The 17297-nt window shown below is 42.6% G+C and overlaps 1 protein-coding gene across 1 annotated transcript; it reads left to right on the top strand.

Moving 5' to 3' along the window:
- The first annotated feature begins 15 nt into the window (after positions 1–15).
- On the top strand, positions 16–17178 carry LOC119352753. Its single transcript, XM_037619336.1, has 22 exons — positions 16–975; positions 1797–1912; positions 2490–2698; positions 4010–4129; positions 5291–5419; positions 5497–5622; positions 6398–6453; positions 6536–6635; positions 7253–7370; positions 7469–7678; positions 7989–8313; positions 11233–11326; positions 11862–11970; positions 12064–12332; positions 12698–12825; positions 13477–13711; positions 14043–14231; positions 14698–14981; positions 15073–15280; positions 15382–15621; positions 15837–15919; positions 16677–17178. The coding sequence occupies exons 1-22, from the start codon at positions 116–118 to the stop codon at positions 16834–16836; spliced, it is 4368 nt and encodes a 1455-aa protein (XP_037475233.1). The 5' UTR covers positions 16–115; the 3' UTR covers positions 16837–17178.
- The last annotated feature ends 119 nt before the right edge of the window (positions 17179–17297 follow it).

Below are 17297 nucleotides of genomic sequence, written 5' to 3'. Positions count from 1 at the left end.
TTTGCAGATCCACCCCGCTCTCGCTCCACCGAGATCCGTCTCCCGCCGCCGCCGCCGCCGCCGCTCCGGTGCTCGCTCGGACCGCTTCTCCCCGCCTAGAATGCGCTGCTGAGCCATGATTCGGGGCCCGGAGCGCTCCGCGGCGAGGCGCCTCGCCTGCTGGGCCGTGCTGCTCGCGGCGGCCGGTCTGATTGGGGGCGGTGGCGGGAGCGGGGGCCACCGCGTCTCTGCGTCGGCGCTGGCGCTGCGGCCCGAGGACAGCCTCGCGCGGCTCCCTTACGGGGTCCGCGGCGGCGGCGCGGAGGACCCGGAGGCGGAGCTGCCGTGCCGGGAGCGCGCGGCGAGCACGCGGACCTGCGAGGAGCTGGGCGGGGCCGGGTCCTTCGACGCCGTCTGCGTCATCGCCTCCAGCACCACCACCCTGTCCGGCGACGTCTGCGTGCACGGGGCCGGCAGCGTGGAGGTACGCGCTGGGGTGAGGATCGCCTGCCGGGTCCCCGGCTGCCGCCTCGTGTTCAACGTCTCCGGGAGTATCGCGGTCGGCGAGCGCGCCGAGCTGGTCGCCGGCTCCGTCGGCCTGCACGCCGCCAACGTCTTGCTGGGCCGCGGCTCCGCAGTCAACACAACGGGCCTCGCCGGCGCGCCCCCGCCCCAGACCTCCGGCACGCCGCACAGCCTCGAGGGGGCCGGCGGCGGGCATGGTGGCCGTGGCGCGTCGTGTAAGGTCTCCAACGACACCAACTGGGGCGGCGACGTGTACGCGTGGGCGTTCTTGGACAATCCGTGGAGCTATGGCAGTAAGGGTGGGAGCTTGTCCACTGATGAGAACCTTGGAGGGGACGGCGGAGGCCGCGTCTTGCTCAGGGCGAGTGAGATTTTGACTGTTGATGGAGTTGTGCTTGCCGAAGGAGGCGTGGGCAGTCTCCGAGGGGGCGGTGGGTCCGGGGGAAGCATTATGATCAAGGCTTTCAAGCTGTAAGTTCTGCATTTCTTGAAACTTTACTTGTTTTTGATACGATTTACGTTAGCAATGTGAAGTCCTTGGATAGAAGTATTCGACTCCTATTTGATCATTTCACATTATTCCACGGGAATTAGCCTGTCCGGATGCTTCTGTCGATAAATAAATGCACAATCTGGCTACATAACTTCATAATGTGAACATTATGATGTTTTTTCTTGTTAAGGAATTTTTAGAGCGTTTTATGAATTACCATGTCATTGCACTTTGTTAGACATTGGGTGAATCTCCTTTATTCAGGATTATGTTGAAATTACATTTTCAAGCAAAACAAGGAAATCAAGAGTATCTATGACTTAGTCTGGTTGTACCGCGATGCTATAATTTGAGTGCAGTTGCTGCGTTGAGTTGCAAATCAGTGACTTGCTGTCTGATGTGCTGCCTTTCTTCCTGCTACCCTACACACAAATTTTTTTGTTCAAGCAGACAATCTCTAACAGTGACCATTTACTCAAGTTTGAAATATTGAGAAATATCATGAGTTGTGATATAGCTAAGTGTTGTTGGATATGATGCTCTAGTGCGACTCCAATGGTACAATCGATACATAGCCCTGTTATCCTGTTATGACCCATAACATCTGAGCTGCCCACAAGGTTTACATCTTTGCAAAACCGAAATCCCATTTAAACATTTAACAATGACCATTTACTTTATTAATTGCTGCAAGATTCATAAACATCCCATAGGCAAAGTAGCAAACCACATACTTGCACTTTATGCTTTCTGCGTTGACCTGTGAGATGCAACACTCCCTTATTGTATAACATTCTAGATATGGAAATGGTACAATAAGTGCTGGCGGTGGTAATGGATGGGGCGGAGGAGGTGGTGGGAGGATATCCCTAAAATTTTACAGCATTCAGCAAGATTTGGAAATTATAGCTCACGGTGAGTATTTTCTGGCCTTAGTTTCTATGCAACTGTTTTGTAACCCTCCTGCCACTGGTGTTTCCCCATAGGGAAGCACAATCGGCCAAACTATTTCAATTAATAGTGCAATGGATATTTATTACTGGTTACTAATACTATTTAGTGTCATGTATTGGTTCTCTGGCTAGTTAGTAACTATTCCCTCTGTGAAGAATTATAAGAGCATTTAGATCACTAAAGTAGTGATCTAAACACTCTTATATTTCTTTACAGAGGGAGTACCAAATGCATTAAGGGTGTGACACGTAGGTTGCACCTCATGTAGGGATAGCTCAATTAGTGCATTCTGTTGACTTAGCCATGATGTTAAACTCATGCAGCCTTGTTTTGCACTATTTTGCATAAAGTACCGCTCGTGTGCAAACACCTTTTTTCATGAGTCAATGGTTTCTCCTAATGGAACAACTGCTAAATGTCAACAATAAAGTTCTTGAGAGCAAGATATCAACGCCTGTTTGCTTCATCGCTTTTCAGTAATGCAATCCTTCTCCCATTCGTTGTATTCTGATGGTAAAACTTTTTTCACATTCATCAGGTGGACAGAGTTTTGGGTGCCCCCAGAATGCTGGTGCAGCAGGCACAATATATGATAAATCATTGGAGACTCTAAAGGTCAGCAATGGAAACTTCACCACGCATACGGAAACTCCATTGCTGGGTTTCTCAGTGACTAAACTTTGGTCCAATGTGCTTGTGGAGAGCAATGCAAAAGTGCTGGTTCCCTTGTTGTGGTCCAGAGTACAGGTTTGAATACTTTGACTCACAACTAACATCACGTTCATGACTTATTTATTAATCAATATTTTGTATGCCTTTGCGCAACTAATTCTGAGGTTATATTGTACTGTATATTTTTTTCCAAGCAAACATACTGTACCTGTATAACTACACTAGTATCTCGATTTTCTTGAAGTGCCTTCTCTCAGTATTGCATCTACACCGCACTAATATCCAATTGTTTCTGCAAATCTATGTTCCCCATTTAAGGAGGTCCCATAATAATACCTGCACTAATCTAATTGCGGATATTGGCATGACAAAATTTTATTAAGAAGACGGCACTGGTTTATTCACTACACGAAATAAATCAACGGGGTTTGCAAGGAGGCACCACCTCATGCCTCCACCACTAGGCTATCATCCAGTTTCTCAAATTTACATGGCCTTGTTGTCAACAAGCTAATGTGATTTTTGTAAAGTGGATGAGCTGTTGAGCAGCACTAATTGAACCTGCTTGTGGTGTTCCTACACACAGGGGTTGAGCCAGGATTTGACCTTGCCGCTAGGGTTCCTTGCTGTGATGCCCACCCAGTGCCCGTGCCCTGCAATTGTAACACTAGTCGAGGGAGGGTCTCAGACGCTTGTTAGCTTGACTCGGCTAGTCTGGGCTGCCTGGTGCCATATTCTGTCTTTTATGTAGTAAACCCAAAGCCCACCAACACAACTTAAGCCATTCTCTGTTTACTTACCCCTTCAGATCGATTAAATTTCTTATCTGAGCTAGCGCTTTGCAATGGTAGTGCTGCGCCATGGGTTCCTAGGGTGGAAAAAAAGTTTGGCAGTGCTCGCTGTGCCAGCATGGAGCCTGGCAGGAGAAAAGGCCCCTGCTGCCCGCCTGCCCCCTTGCCCCGTCAGTCAACCACTGGCATGCCACAACACTCACAGTTTGTAATAACCATCGATTCCTGCAGTTGTCACTCTACTATAATTTTCCCATTCATTATCTTCTTTTCCTTTGTTGTGGCTAATTTTTAAAATTTAGTTTGTCGATCACAATGTTTCTTTTTACATGGGCCACCAAATAATTTATATTCGAATATATTCTTTTTGGACTTGAGTGAGCAATGAAGTCTATGCATATCAGGCATGTTTACATTTTTATCATGGAGCTCCTTTCTAAATTTGTTTGGTTGGGTTTCCATGCCCTTTATATTCGTTGTGCTTTCCTTCCTCTTTACCTACTGTTTGTTATTGTTTGACACTTTTCCTATTCCTACCTGCATTTCCATTATTTAATTCGCTGTTTTTACTTGCTCCTATTTTCTACTTGTTCAGGTGACAGGGCAAATAAGGCTACTTACTGGGGGTAGCATTTGCTTTGGGTTGTCTGAAAATCCAATATCAGAGTTTGAGCTGGTTGCAGAGGAGCTTCTAATGAGTGACTCTGTTATAAAGGTATGCCTTGTTGTATACACAGCTTTTGTTTATGGTGCTTGTAGAGACTTTTCCTTAAGCACCAAGGTGAAGGAGGAATTGATGATCTAAATTAGTTGTTTTAAAGAAGTCTTACTGCGATTTATAGAAGTTAAGGCCTCCAACGCAATTGTGGATGAGCATTTCCTAAAAAACAATCATTCGACAAAATTTACAATCGCTTGAGCAAGGGGCTGTTAAAGGAGGTGTGGATGTTGAGACACCCAACTGGTTTGTGAGAATTATGAATTGCATATCTATATATTTTTGGTGCAAGCGCATGCGTATGTGGATGGTGATGCTTTTACACCTGTAAATTTCAGTGCCCTGTGACACAATTTGGTATCCTAAATTTCACCAATCGAACTACACCATGCTGTATGCTGTACATACGTCCAGTATTAATTTGATGTGATTACGCTTCTTGAAAATCCATTCTAGCCTGCTGTGCTGAGTCGACCATGTTCTGACCTGCTTTAGAATTTTGTTTTAGTTCCATTCTTCTGCCCAGCTGAGTTGATATTACTCTTTGTGTAATGCCTATATCGTCAGTTGCCCAACTACAAGATATTTTTGCTCCAAACTTGAGACCTTGCCCTGTCAGAGAGGAGAATAACAATATCCCAACATGTGATCTGACATGGCTCTGATACACCTGAGGGATTCTCGGATACTTTCCATGGCTCTCACACATGCTGATGAAGCATTGAGGAACTGTCATGCGTCCAACACTTGCAGACATTGAAGCATTGCTTGGTATAATAGGATTATATTTAGAAGCAAGATGAAAACCGCCTCTTGGTGGGACTGTGGGATGGAGTTGTGGGGGCAACAGCTCCACCCAAGAGGGCTCAAATCCTGCTGTTCATGTTTACACACACGCGTAGGTGCGTACAGCAGGGATTTAGTGAAATTCACCGAATTATGCCTGGTTTCTGTCATTCTAGCATGTTATTGGACGATGGGCTCATCTGTGTGTGTGTGTGTGTGTGTGTGTGTGTGTGTGTGTGTGTGTGTTTCTTCCTTGTAATTGCAAAGATTCAACAGGAAGACACATCTGATGTACCAAATATACTGTTTGTTACTTCATTATAATAATTTCTGAGCATGTTATGCAGTCCTAAGTTTCTCCTGTTATTGTAGGTGTATGGTGCTTTCAGAATGTATGTGAAGGTGCTCTTGATGTGGGATTCGAAGATCCAGATAGATGGTGGGGGTAAGGATGTTGTTCTTGCATCAATGCTTGAGGCAAGAAACCTTGTCGTACTCAAGGTATGTTTGTTTGAAAGCCTTATTGCCAAAATGTCCTTTTCTTAGTAGTGGAAGTTCAGTTTTCTCTGTTCTGACAGCATGGGTCAGTGATATCTTCCAATGCTGCTTTGGGAGTTTATGGACAAGGACTTCTTAATTTGAGTGGTCCTGGAGATGGAATCAAAGCACGCCAACTGTTTCTGTCTCTGTTTTACAACATTGAAGTAAGATCATATTATATCATTACCTATCCAGTTTTTGCGCAATTACCTATCCAGACCTTCAATATTTCCTTCTCCAGCGGATGATATAGCATATGCATTATTATGTAGGAAGGACACTTCACTTATCTGCATTCTCAATTTATTCAGATCTCATAAGTTGTAATTTCTTGAAGTTCTTAGAACTTGTATAATGAATAGCTGACTGTACTGCATGTTCGTCAGCAATATGTCACATATATGAGAGTGTTGGTATATTAACAATTTTCTGTTCTTATTTTTATGCTACTCATCAGCTTTCAGCATTATAAGTATCTAGGAAGCACTGCCGTTTCCTAGCAATGTTTATAAAGCGTCCTGCTTCAGACGCTTAAGCGATAAGGCGCCCTGGCAGCGCCTTAGAAATATTGCCCGCTTTAGGCGCTTAAGCGCCTGCTTTAGACTCTTAGGCGTTGCTTAAGCGTCAGAGCAGGCGGTGCTCGCTTTAGGTCGCTTTACTGCCTTATAAACCATGTTTCCTAGTGTTTGCCTTGACTTGTTTGAACCACATGCATTGAGCTCTTGATGCAATTATTATTTGGATGCTTCTGGAAACAAGTAAATCCACTTTCCTGGTTCTTTCTTAATCCCGTGCAACTGTATTTCTTGGGATTCCCTTTTTGGTATGCTTAGTGTTGAGCTGGTCCATGTTATCATGTCGAAACAACATGTGAGCTTTAAAACTTGTTCCATGTAGTTATAACTTTTGTGACCACAACTTCTCTTGATGTATGAGCAGGTTGGTCCTGGTTCCGTTGTCCAGGCTCCACTAGATGAGGATGTTCGAAGCAGCTTGTGAGTTCTGCTGTTGCAATGTAAATTATTGGTCTTTAGTTGCTTCTAAACACTGCTGTGGATTAACGTTTGTGTATATCAGGGATGCACTTTCGATCTGTGAAAGTAAAACATGCCCTAGTGAGTTAATCGCACCCCCCGATGATTGCCATGTGAACAGCTCCTTGTCATTTACAATACAAGTAAGGATTGTTTGCTGTGAGATTCTCTTCTGAAGGAAGCTCCTAATTTTCATTAACTTGTAGATCTTCCATACAAGAGCAAACTTCTTGGCAAGGAAGCATGATGGCTGAACTTTTAAATTTTAATTACATTGTGCCTTTGGATATTCATTCCACAAGATGTGTTCGATACTTGCACTGTTGAAATGTGTCGTATACCATGTCGAATTTGATACTTGCACTCCAACCTTCATTGTCATTCAGTAGAGAGATGATTTTCTGCAGTGCATTGCATTTCTGATTTCTTTTATCAACACCCTGTACTGACGGAATGCAATACACGTGAATCGGCAAACCGAACGATTTCATGGATTATACCTACCCAGGACAACTAATACATCAAATGGATAGAAAAAAGGAATCACCTCTTGCTACTAACATGGTGATAGTGGTGAATGATACACCTTAATGTTATCACAATTCACAAGACAATAAATATTCCCTCCTGCCAATAGAAATAACATTAAGTTCCTATTATCTCATAGTTGTATTGTGCGTTGTTGTTTTGATCTGGCTATATTGCAGTTTGAAGTTCGTGTTTTGTTCTAGCTTCTTAGTAAGAAATTCACATTTTGCAGATTTGCCGTGTTGAAGACATAACTGTCGGTGGCATAGTCAAGGGGAGTATAATTCATATTCATCGAGCAAGAACCGTGACTGTTACAGATGGTGGTGCAATAAGTGCCTCAGAGTTAGGTGATTCAGTGTTTTTGTGTTGTGATCAGTAAAATAACTGGAATCTCTCCTATCAATGTGGTAACTCTGTTCACTCAGCAATCTGGATCTTTTTATAGGTTGCAAAGCAGGCATTGGTAGAGGAACATTTCTTAAGTATGGAGCTGGTGGTGGTGCTGGTCATGGAGGCCAGGGTGGTATAGGGATTTACAACGGAATGACAAGTGAAGGAGGTCAACGATATGGCAGTGCTTATCTTCCATGTGAGCTAGGAAGTGGTACTGGTTCTCCGGAGTCAGGCGATGACAGTGCTGGTGGGGGATTGATAGGTATGCACTATTTTGTGTAGTCTTGTGTTGTGAATCTTTATCCACAACAGGGGTTTACCGTGCTGATGATAGTTTTCCTTCAAGCACTTTAATAGCACCATCAGAGTTTGCTGTCATCACATTTCTTTTTCCTTATTCTGTGCTTGACACGAGCACATTGCCCTGCACAATGAGAGCATAATCTACTACATGCACTCTTCTTACTTAACTAGCCTTTTCTTTTCAGTTTGCTTCTGGAAATAAGTACATTTAGTTTGCGAAGCTTTTGGTACCACTTCTCTTATAAATTCCGATTAATTTCCTGATGCAGTCATTGGATCCATGAAATGGCCACTTGCAAGATTGTTAATTTATGGCTCTGTGAGCTCTAATGGTGAAAGCAATAGAGACACAATTGGAAATTCCAGTGGGTCCTTCAAAGGTGGCATTGGTGGCGGTTCTGGAGGAACAATTCTCTTTTTCCTTCAAGGGCTTCTGGTAGAGAAAAATTCATCATTGTCAGCATCTGGAGGCAAAGGAGGCATACATGGTGGAGGTGGCGGTGGTGGTGGCAGAATACACTTCCACTGGTCAAATATTGCTACTGGAGATGAATTTGTTCAGATTGCATCTATCAATGGTACAGTAGCATCAAGGTATGTAATCATGTAAATACCCATGATAATTAAAAAGGAGGTTCCTTGCTTGTGCATATACCTGTCTCTCTAAAGCCATGAGACATGATCATTTATTGTTTCACTATGTTATTCGGAGCTTTCCTTTAACCAGTATACCTGATATAATAAATTCCTTCGTAATGACACCTACATATTAGAAAGAGATCATATGTTTGCACCAGCGTTGACCTACCCAATGTCATTACTGCACAATTTTTTTGGAAATGTTTATGGGAGTTCTATTACGGTTACATGTGATTATTGGTGTTCTGTTGCAACCACAACATTCAAGCAGAATCCTCATTGGACTTGCTTGTTAGTTTGGACGGGATCTTAGGGATTAGGACTGTCAAGAAAGTCCTAAAACAAAGTTAGCTTATTGGAGGGCACAACATTGGAGCTTAAGTTGTTTATTGGTGTTTTCTGCAAATCATCCTGATTTTCAGAAGTTTCTTACTTGCTACTTCCTCTGTTTGCCCGTCTCACGTTTTAAGTTCCTACGTCACTATCTGCTCAACCGAGAAGTTAGGTAGGCAAAGAGAAGCTAACCAGAAGCCGTATGTTTGTTTCGCACTGCTGCTGTCAACTTCTTCTGTGTCTGCTTCAGTTTTTCACCACCATAAACGTCACCTACCGAAGCTTTGCTTCTGTTTCCCTCCAGTCCCCTATGGCCATGGTCACTTGATCTAGCTGGTTGATAGGAAGAAACCAGTGAACGGAGCAGCAGTGGTGGCCTGTGAACTCACCATAAGAGGAGGCCGGTGGAGACTGATGGTGATGGAGGCTGTGCTGAAGTACTGAAGCCCTAGGATGTGAGTGGGTGTTGAGTTGGGCCAGATTAGTTGGGTGGGCCATTTCCTTTCTTACCTCGCCGACATGCCTCTGCAGGCTCTGCTCATGACCTCAACAAGCATCACTGCTACTGGTTCATGGGCTATGCCAGTGTTACATTGCCTCTTCCTAATGCCATGTTATCCCTGTTCTGCTCTGAAGTTAGTGCTGCAGATCTAGGGCAGAGTAGCAGACCTATGAGTCGCTGCCTTTTGCCTGCCGCACCAAGCTCAACATTGCTGCTTAGGTGGTGCTATTGTCCACATAGAACCTTCTAGGTGGGTCCAATACCCAGCCTTCAACTATGGCCTATATGCGGCAGCAAAAGTGCTCTCCTAGTCTTAACATTGCATAGGTCATTACAACCTGATAAGTAGCTAAAATTGTGAAATACTACATGTGCAGAGGCTACCTAGGCTGTGTTTTAGAACACGACATTTAGGTCATTAGAATTTAGAACTTTATAGTCTGCTAAGATTGTTAACATAGTAATAAAAAGGTGCAAAAGCTAATTTGAATCATCCATATTGATTATCCATATGTCAAGTTGAAGGTATGATGGCCTTTCATACGACGTTATTTGTTTGGGTCGATGATCAATGCTGCAATTTGGGTTCACATAATGATGAACATCATAGTCATACCTTCAGCATAAGATGCGCAATTTGGGTCGGCGAGCATTGTTCTGGGAAGACCGATGGATCAACGGGCAATCCATCTCTGAGATCGCCCCCCAGCTATATGCCCTCATCCCCAAGCGCCGCCGCAAAATAAGAACAGTGGCCGATGGCCTCCAGGCGCACACATGGGCATCAGACATCCATGGCGCCCTTGGCATCCAAGAGATTGGCCAATACTTGCTAACCTGGAGGGCCATTGAGAATATCACTCTCTCTGGTGATCCAGACCAGCTCCATTGGAAGTGGAATGCTGCTGGCACATACACCGCCCAGTCCGCGTACCTAGCCACCTTCCATGGCTCTACTTCCTGCCCGGCATGGAAACTTAATTGGAAAGGCTGGGCCCCCCCGCGAGTGAAGTTCTTCCACTGGCTCGCTAGCTTGGGACGCTGCTGGACAGCTGATCGTCTCGCTCGCCGCGGACTGCCGCACCCTCCTCGCTGCCCGCTATGTGATCAGATGCCGGAATCGATGAACCACCTGATCATGGACTGCCCCTTCACCAAGCAGATTTGGCACGACATCCTGTCTTGGCTGCACCTCCCTTGCAGCGCGCCTAATGGTGAAAACTCCCTGTCGACCTGGTGGCACACGGCGCGGCAGACCACACCCAAGCTGATGCACAAAGGACTAACATCCGCGACGCTGCTGATCCCTTGGATGACCTGGAAGCATCGCAACGACTGTGTCTTCAATGCAGCCACCCCTTCGACTAGCGTCTTGGTCGCAAAGATCAAAGAAGAAGCTGCGCTCTGGGCGACCGCGGGTGCTCGAGGCCTGCGTGTCATCCTCCCACAGACCTGGGATGTCCACTGAAGTTATTTTGTGTTTCTCGCCTGTAATGGTGCCTCCTAGGAGGATGTAACAAACTATCCCTCTCTTTTCAATTTAATGAAACGCAAAAGCCTTTTTGCGTTTTCTCAAAAAAATAAAATAAAAAAAATACCTTCAGCATAACGTTGGCATTTTAGCTTGAGTCAAAATGACCCAAGTGACACATGTTTTGACCTGCCAAATAGTTTAGCAAGTTTAGGGACCTGCCAAAATGTTTTACAAGTATAGGGACCTAATGGTTATTTTGTTATTAGATCAGGTAACTGTGGTGCATTTACTCTAAAGGCATTTTTTAATTCCATTTGCGTGTTATCATATTTGTGGTGCAATTTACTCTAAATTTCTGAGGCATACCTGTTGTTTTATTTTTCACCTCAGATGCATGTTTTCATCATGAAATGCAACAGCTACTATCTGTGTTGACCTACATGGGAGAACTCAATAGTATTTTGTTTTGGCATGGAACTTCATTTGTGCACTGCCATGAGCCTTAGAAGTTTTAGTGAATGAATATATTCTTGTGCTAATTTCCAATAGCTGTTCTTTTGTGTAGTGGAGGTTCTGGTAATGATGATGGGCATTTTGGAGAAGATGGAACAATAACAGGAAAGGAGTGCCCTGTGGGACTATATGGAACATTTTGTACCGTATGAGCACTAAACTTGACATGTCTTTGTTCATCCAGCTTACATAGCACGTTTTCTGTTATTAGTAACACAAATAATATATAGTATTCATCTTACTACATATTAATTTATTTTACCTGTTCCTTTTCTTGTATATGCAAAATCTCTGCATCCATTTTCATTAAGGAGTAACATCCAGAATATTTACATTAAAGGGAACAGAAAAAAAGAGGGATGAGGCTAGGGTGGACAGAACATTTTGGCTCCAGGATGCAGTACAAAACTAAGCCTATTTATGTTTCATACTTCTTTTTAGAGAGCGGTAGAAGCTTTGCACATCTTTTTGTTAAGGAAAAGAAGGTAAGGTTGTTAGTGACAATAGATGAACGAAAGGCTAATAGGCTAAGTGGCTGAAAGAGAGGGAACTTTCTCAAAAGAACCTGCACCACACACTCCGTCTTGATGAACGAAAGGCTAATAGGCTAATGTTCTCTAACTAGCAGATGACTTTCTGTTAGTTCCTTTGAAACCATTGACTGACTATAACTCTTTCCAGGAATGCCCAGTTGGAACATATAAAAATGTTGCTGGGTCCAACTCATCTCTCTGCACCCCTTGTTCTTTGAATGCTCTTCCAAACCGTGCTGACTTCATATATGTAAGAGGTAGGTCATCGGACTTGCATTATCTTGCCTTGTTTATGTTCAAACTTCTTGACTTTGCATGGAAGAAAATAAGCATTAACTTTGACTTGCTAGGTGGTGTTACCCAGCCATCCTGCCCGTATAAGTGCATATCTGCTAAGTACAAGATGCCAAATTGTTACACACCACTTGAGGAAGTTATATATACTTTTGGGGGTCCTTGGTCTTTTGCGGTTTTCCTATTCTTTGCAATTATTCTTTTGGCACTCATCTTAAGTGCCGTAAGAGTTAAGATTGGTGAGAGTGAAGTCACGTATCGGGCTACAAGTGCAATCCACAATGATGCCTATGCTTCTTCGCCTTTTTTGCTTTCATTGGCTGAGGTATAGTTCATTTTATTCTAAATGGTCTTTGGATGTAGTTAGAGCAACTGCAAAATCACCTAGATCTGGTCATTGAGCAAATCCTATATACCTAAGTAGTTGATCACCACTCCTATTTATCTTAACATGCACACATGCCACCTCACCAGACCTGCCACCTCATTAAAGGCCCACCCCAACATGTATGGAAAAAAAGTTTTCTATTATTAGTTGATCCCCACTACTTCTATTTATCTAAACATGCCTCGTCAAAAGCTTTCCACCTCATCAAAGCATAATTAGCTCTTAAATATGATGAAGTACAAGGACACTTGTAGTACAGTTTGTTGAGAAATCTTGCTTATTGTGTATTTTCTTATAAATAGGTACCTGGGGCCAGCAGGGCAGAAGAAACACAAAGCCATGTGCACAGAATGTACTTCATGGGACCTAATACATTCCGAGAACCGTGGCATCTTCCTTACTCGCCCCCTGAATCTATAATTGGCATTGTGTAAGGCTTTTCATCTTATGAATCTATGACAGTACATGATCACTAATTCATCCGTGTTCATTCATCACAAAGTAATAGAATTCAGAGAAGTTACTATAATTTGCACTGCAAATATATAACTTCAGATGTAAATTGTTCTACATATCACTAATGTTCAGTTGTTCACATTGTTCTACGCGTCACTAACCTATAGAAAATATTGCACTGTTTTGTTGATTTACCCATTTGTGAAATCCTTCCTCTTATTGTCTTTTCTTTTTCCTTAGAATTTGTAGCTTGGATGTTCTCATACAGCCATCCTTGCTGTAGTGGTTCTAGATTCACAGGTACACAGCAATTACATTGCTGATGAAACCAACTGAGCTTGAGCAAAAAAAAGTGACTTAAGTATAAAACTTGCTTATTCTAAAATTCGAGATCCAAAACCCTTTAGGGCCTACCTTGAACTATAGAATTTGCTGAAAACAGTTCAACTATCGTGTTCGAAACGGAAGCGACTATTATCTTGATTGATCTGAATGACATATGGATATCGATTTAATGACCCATATTCCATGAGAGAACAATGTTTAATGTTTCCATCTGTACTTCAATATATATATATATATGTATCTCCTGACTGTAGGTGACAATTCTGTTATTTTTTCCCAGGTATGAAGATGCTTTTAATCGTTTTATCGATGAGATAAATTTGGTAGCAGCCTTTGAGTGGTGGGAAGGTTCTGTGCATAGTATACTTGCAGTACTTGCATATCCTTGTGCCTGGTCTTGGAAGCAATGGCGCAGAAGAAAGAAAATCCATCGTCTTCAAGAATACGTTAAATCTGAATACGACCATTCATGTCTTCGCTCTTGCAGATCACGGGCTCTATATAAAGGGCTGAAGGTCAGTAATCATAATTTAGTCACGTCATTTGGTATTAGAACCAGTAGTAATTGTGTCAAATTGTGTCAATGTTTTTAAAATCAGTTCAACTGGGTTTCAGTTCAATGGTGTACTAGCCATGTATCTAAATTTGTACCCAAACTCACCAGATATACCTGGAATAGCTACTCAGAGATATTATTCAGCTGAGTTTGACTTCTGATCTGAAGTATACTCTTCCTTAGCTCTGTGAACCATGAATAGCTGTTTGTTAGGAATGCAGGGAAATCTGGTGTGTTATTTTCATTGCTGACATACCAGTCTAACACATGTAGTTGTTTGAACTTAACAGGTTGGTTCAACTCCAGACTTAATGGTCGCTTACATTGATTTCTTTCTGGGAGGTGATGAGAAACGACTTGATGTAGCGGCCACAATCCAGAAGAGGTTTCCCATGTGTTTAATTTTTGGTGGTGAGGGGAGCTATATGTCCCCATACCACCTACACAGTGATACATTACTGTCAAATCTTCTTGGCCAGGTGAACATTAGACAATTTAATATTGAACAAGTGATGCCAAGGACATTACTCTTTTTTATATCTATAATATGCTCCACGTTCCCAATTATATTACTACTACATGAGGATTAGCCAGTAGCCACTTTGTCACACATGGTCAAAGTAGAAAAATTCCAGTCTTGACTAGGATATGGTTGTCTGCCAAAGTAATGCATTATTATTGGTTACAGATTTTTTATCGTTTGCCCCGAGGTTAGTGTGCCTTTGTAACTTGCCCCATTTGATATGCCTCAACTTTGCAAATTGTCATAGGCGTGCAACAACTTTGAGGCAAATGGTATAAAAATCCCTATTAGATGTGTTTGGTTTTGATATCATATTCTAGTGTTTTTGAGGTGTCCACTGCTTATTTTCTTCTTCTTATATATGCTACAAAATGCATTTCTTGTGTTCAGTCACTCCCAGTGACTCAGTTTCATTTTCCCAGTATGTGTCTACTGCGATTTGGAACAGATTAGTAGCTGGCTTGAATACTCAGTTGAGGTCAGTAAAGCAAGGCAGCATCCGGTCAACTCTGGGTCCGGTTGTTTCTTGGATTAAGAGTCATGGGAATCCCCAACTTGAGCGACATGGTGTTCGAGTAGAGCTAGGGTGGTTTCAGGCCACTGCTTCTGGTTATTACCAGCTAGGTATTGTTGTAGCAGTGAATGAAAACTTCTACAAGAGTCACCACCATCATGAGCATGCCCCAGATTTTGGTGATCGCTCGAGGTATGAAAAGAAAGGCCAACTACAATAGCATGTCTTACAAAAAACATTTCTCATGCTGTGTGAAATGACTGCTATGTTTTTAATTCTACAGGAAGAATTTTGCAGTTCCACTACTGGGTTCCAAGCAGGCAATTCAGGATCAGCCTTGCACAAGCTATGGTGTTTCCAGAAAGCGGTTGACAGGCGGAGTGACTGGTGGGGTCATAAACGAAGAGACACTGAAGTCACTGGACTACAAAAGAGATTATCTATTCCCTCTGTCGTTGCTCTTGCAAAATTGCAGGCCTATTGGCTATGCGGTAAGCAACCACTAGACCCTTTCTATAAGCACACAAATGCTCATGTTGTACATGACAGTTACCTATATTACCTTAACTGTGACCTTGCTTTGGCATTTCAGGAAACACTGCAGTTGCTTATTTGTATTGTACTTGTGGGTGATTTTACCATCACCCTGCTTATGCTTGTACAATACTACTGGATATCTGTTGGAGCTTTCCTTGCTGTACTGCTTATTCCACCCCTTGCTTTGCTTTCCCCTTTTCTTGCTGGCCTCAATGCACTTTTCAGCCGAGGACCAAAAAGATCTTCTGTCACCCGCATTTTTACACTTTGGAATACTACTTCTGTCATAAACATTGTAAGTCTTGTTTACATGTGGTTTATCCTTGAACTCTTTTATTTACATGCTATTTATCCTTGAACTCTTTTGTATCTAGCATTGTAATAGTAGAGAATATATCTATTAATTCTATTGCTATCAGTTCGAAATGCATTGCAACAGTTTAATATCTATATATTCATAAACATATAGTGTGACAGGTTCGGAGATTTATGAATCTTATTTCCGTGCAGATTGTAGCAATCGTCTATGGTGCTATGTACTCTGGGCTATCTTCTTTGACAGTGTCTTCAGCTCAGGCATCAAACAGCAAAAGGTTAGATTCCTTATATGTACTTATAGAGAGAACATTTCAATCGACTCGCACTATTCGTTCTCCAGTTTTCGAAAAAGATCCATTGCTCAGGAAACTGGCTTACTATAATTTCAAGGCTTTCCACTTACAACTGAGAGTTTGGGCGGTATTTGTTGGGGGTTAGGGAAACCCATGTCACGAGTAATTAAAAAATGCCACATTGAGAATCTAGACAATTACTTTTACTAGCAAATTACCTATGCCTTGCAACAGGGGCAACTTTATTCTAGTGGTTCAAGGTAGGAAAATTTGATTGGGTTGAGATTGAGATATGTTGTCAGGAGGGAGTCCATAGGCAAAGGTAAGGAAATATATGATGTGATTGAGATTGTGTACGTACAACTACATGAGTTGATTTTGTTGTTTGCTAGCAAGGGATTTCTTGCTATTGGTAATTTATTTGATTTCTGTCGATTGCTTTGCATGCGATTTTTTTCCCTAGAAAGGAGGAGGTGGGGTTGATTTGGAAAAAAAATTACTGGGGATTATCGCGTGGTTTGAAAAAGAAAGTGGGTGGGAGAGGGCATGTTGGATGAGAAGGGTGGAAGTGATGGAAGCGAAACCAGCAAATGGCCCTTTAATAGTGATAATAGTGGATATCATTGTGTTTTGGATTGACTTAATTACAAATTACAAATATTATTTTAGATGAGACAGAAGAATTAAAAACTACCCACATGTTACATGCTGATCTGTTTGTTCTTTGGCGCATCTGCAGCTTCAAGGGTAGGGACGACGATGGATGGTGGATACTGCCAGTTGTCCTGTTTGTTGTCAAGTCGCTTCAAGCCGGATTGGTCAACTGGCACATAGCAAATCTGGAGATCCAAGATCATTCCTTGTTTAGCCCTGACCCGGACAGATTCTGGACAATGTAGTGTACCTAGTCGCAAAGATGGCAGAATCTCAACGGCATGGTACTGCTGTATTTTGTCCCCTGTAGTCATGGCGCTCTAGACCCGAAACTTGTTCCGGCATAGTGTAGATGTGTCTGAAGTGAAATTTTGTTAGTCTGGAGTATGTACATTGACCGTTAGAATAGGTTTTGTTGTTCTGGGTGAACTAGATTTCTTTAGTTTATAGGTTTTTAGTTTGAGCTGGTGATCAGAGTGTACAGCAAGAAACAGGTGATGCGATTGGTGTTCGTATGGTGTACATTATGTATGTAATAAATAGTAGGAGTGAATGCATATAAAATCAGTGATGTTCATTTTTACTCAGGATGTGCATGAGTTGTGCAACAACAATGTCATCTTGCAAATTTGCAATCGATATACAGGAGCCGGATATCATATGTGCTTGTACATTTTCCCTGTAGGGGTCTTGAGCCTAAAAGAAG

This window comes from Triticum dicoccoides, chromosome 2A (genome assembly GCF_002162155.2).
Source record: "Triticum dicoccoides isolate Atlit2015 ecotype Zavitan chromosome 2A, WEW_v2.0, whole genome shotgun sequence".
NCBI lineage: Eukaryota > Viridiplantae > Streptophyta > Magnoliopsida > Poales > Poaceae > Triticum > Triticum dicoccoides.
Note: the sequence above shows the minus strand (reverse complement) of the source record. Positions and strands in the feature narration are given on the sequence as shown.

Coding starts and splice junctions, on each gene's coding strand:
- LOC119352753 (XM_037619336.1), top strand. CDS start 116: ATGATTCGGGGCCCGGAGCGCTCCGCGGCGAGGCGCCTCGCCTGCTGG. Junction 5,623..6,397: donor CTCTGTTTTACAACATTGAA/GTAAGATCATAT, acceptor ATGTATGAGCAG/GTTGGTCCTGGTTCCGTTGT. Junction 7,679..7,988: donor TGCTGGTGGGGGATTGATAG/GTATGCACTATT, acceptor TTCCTGATGCAG/TCATTGGATCCATGAAATGG.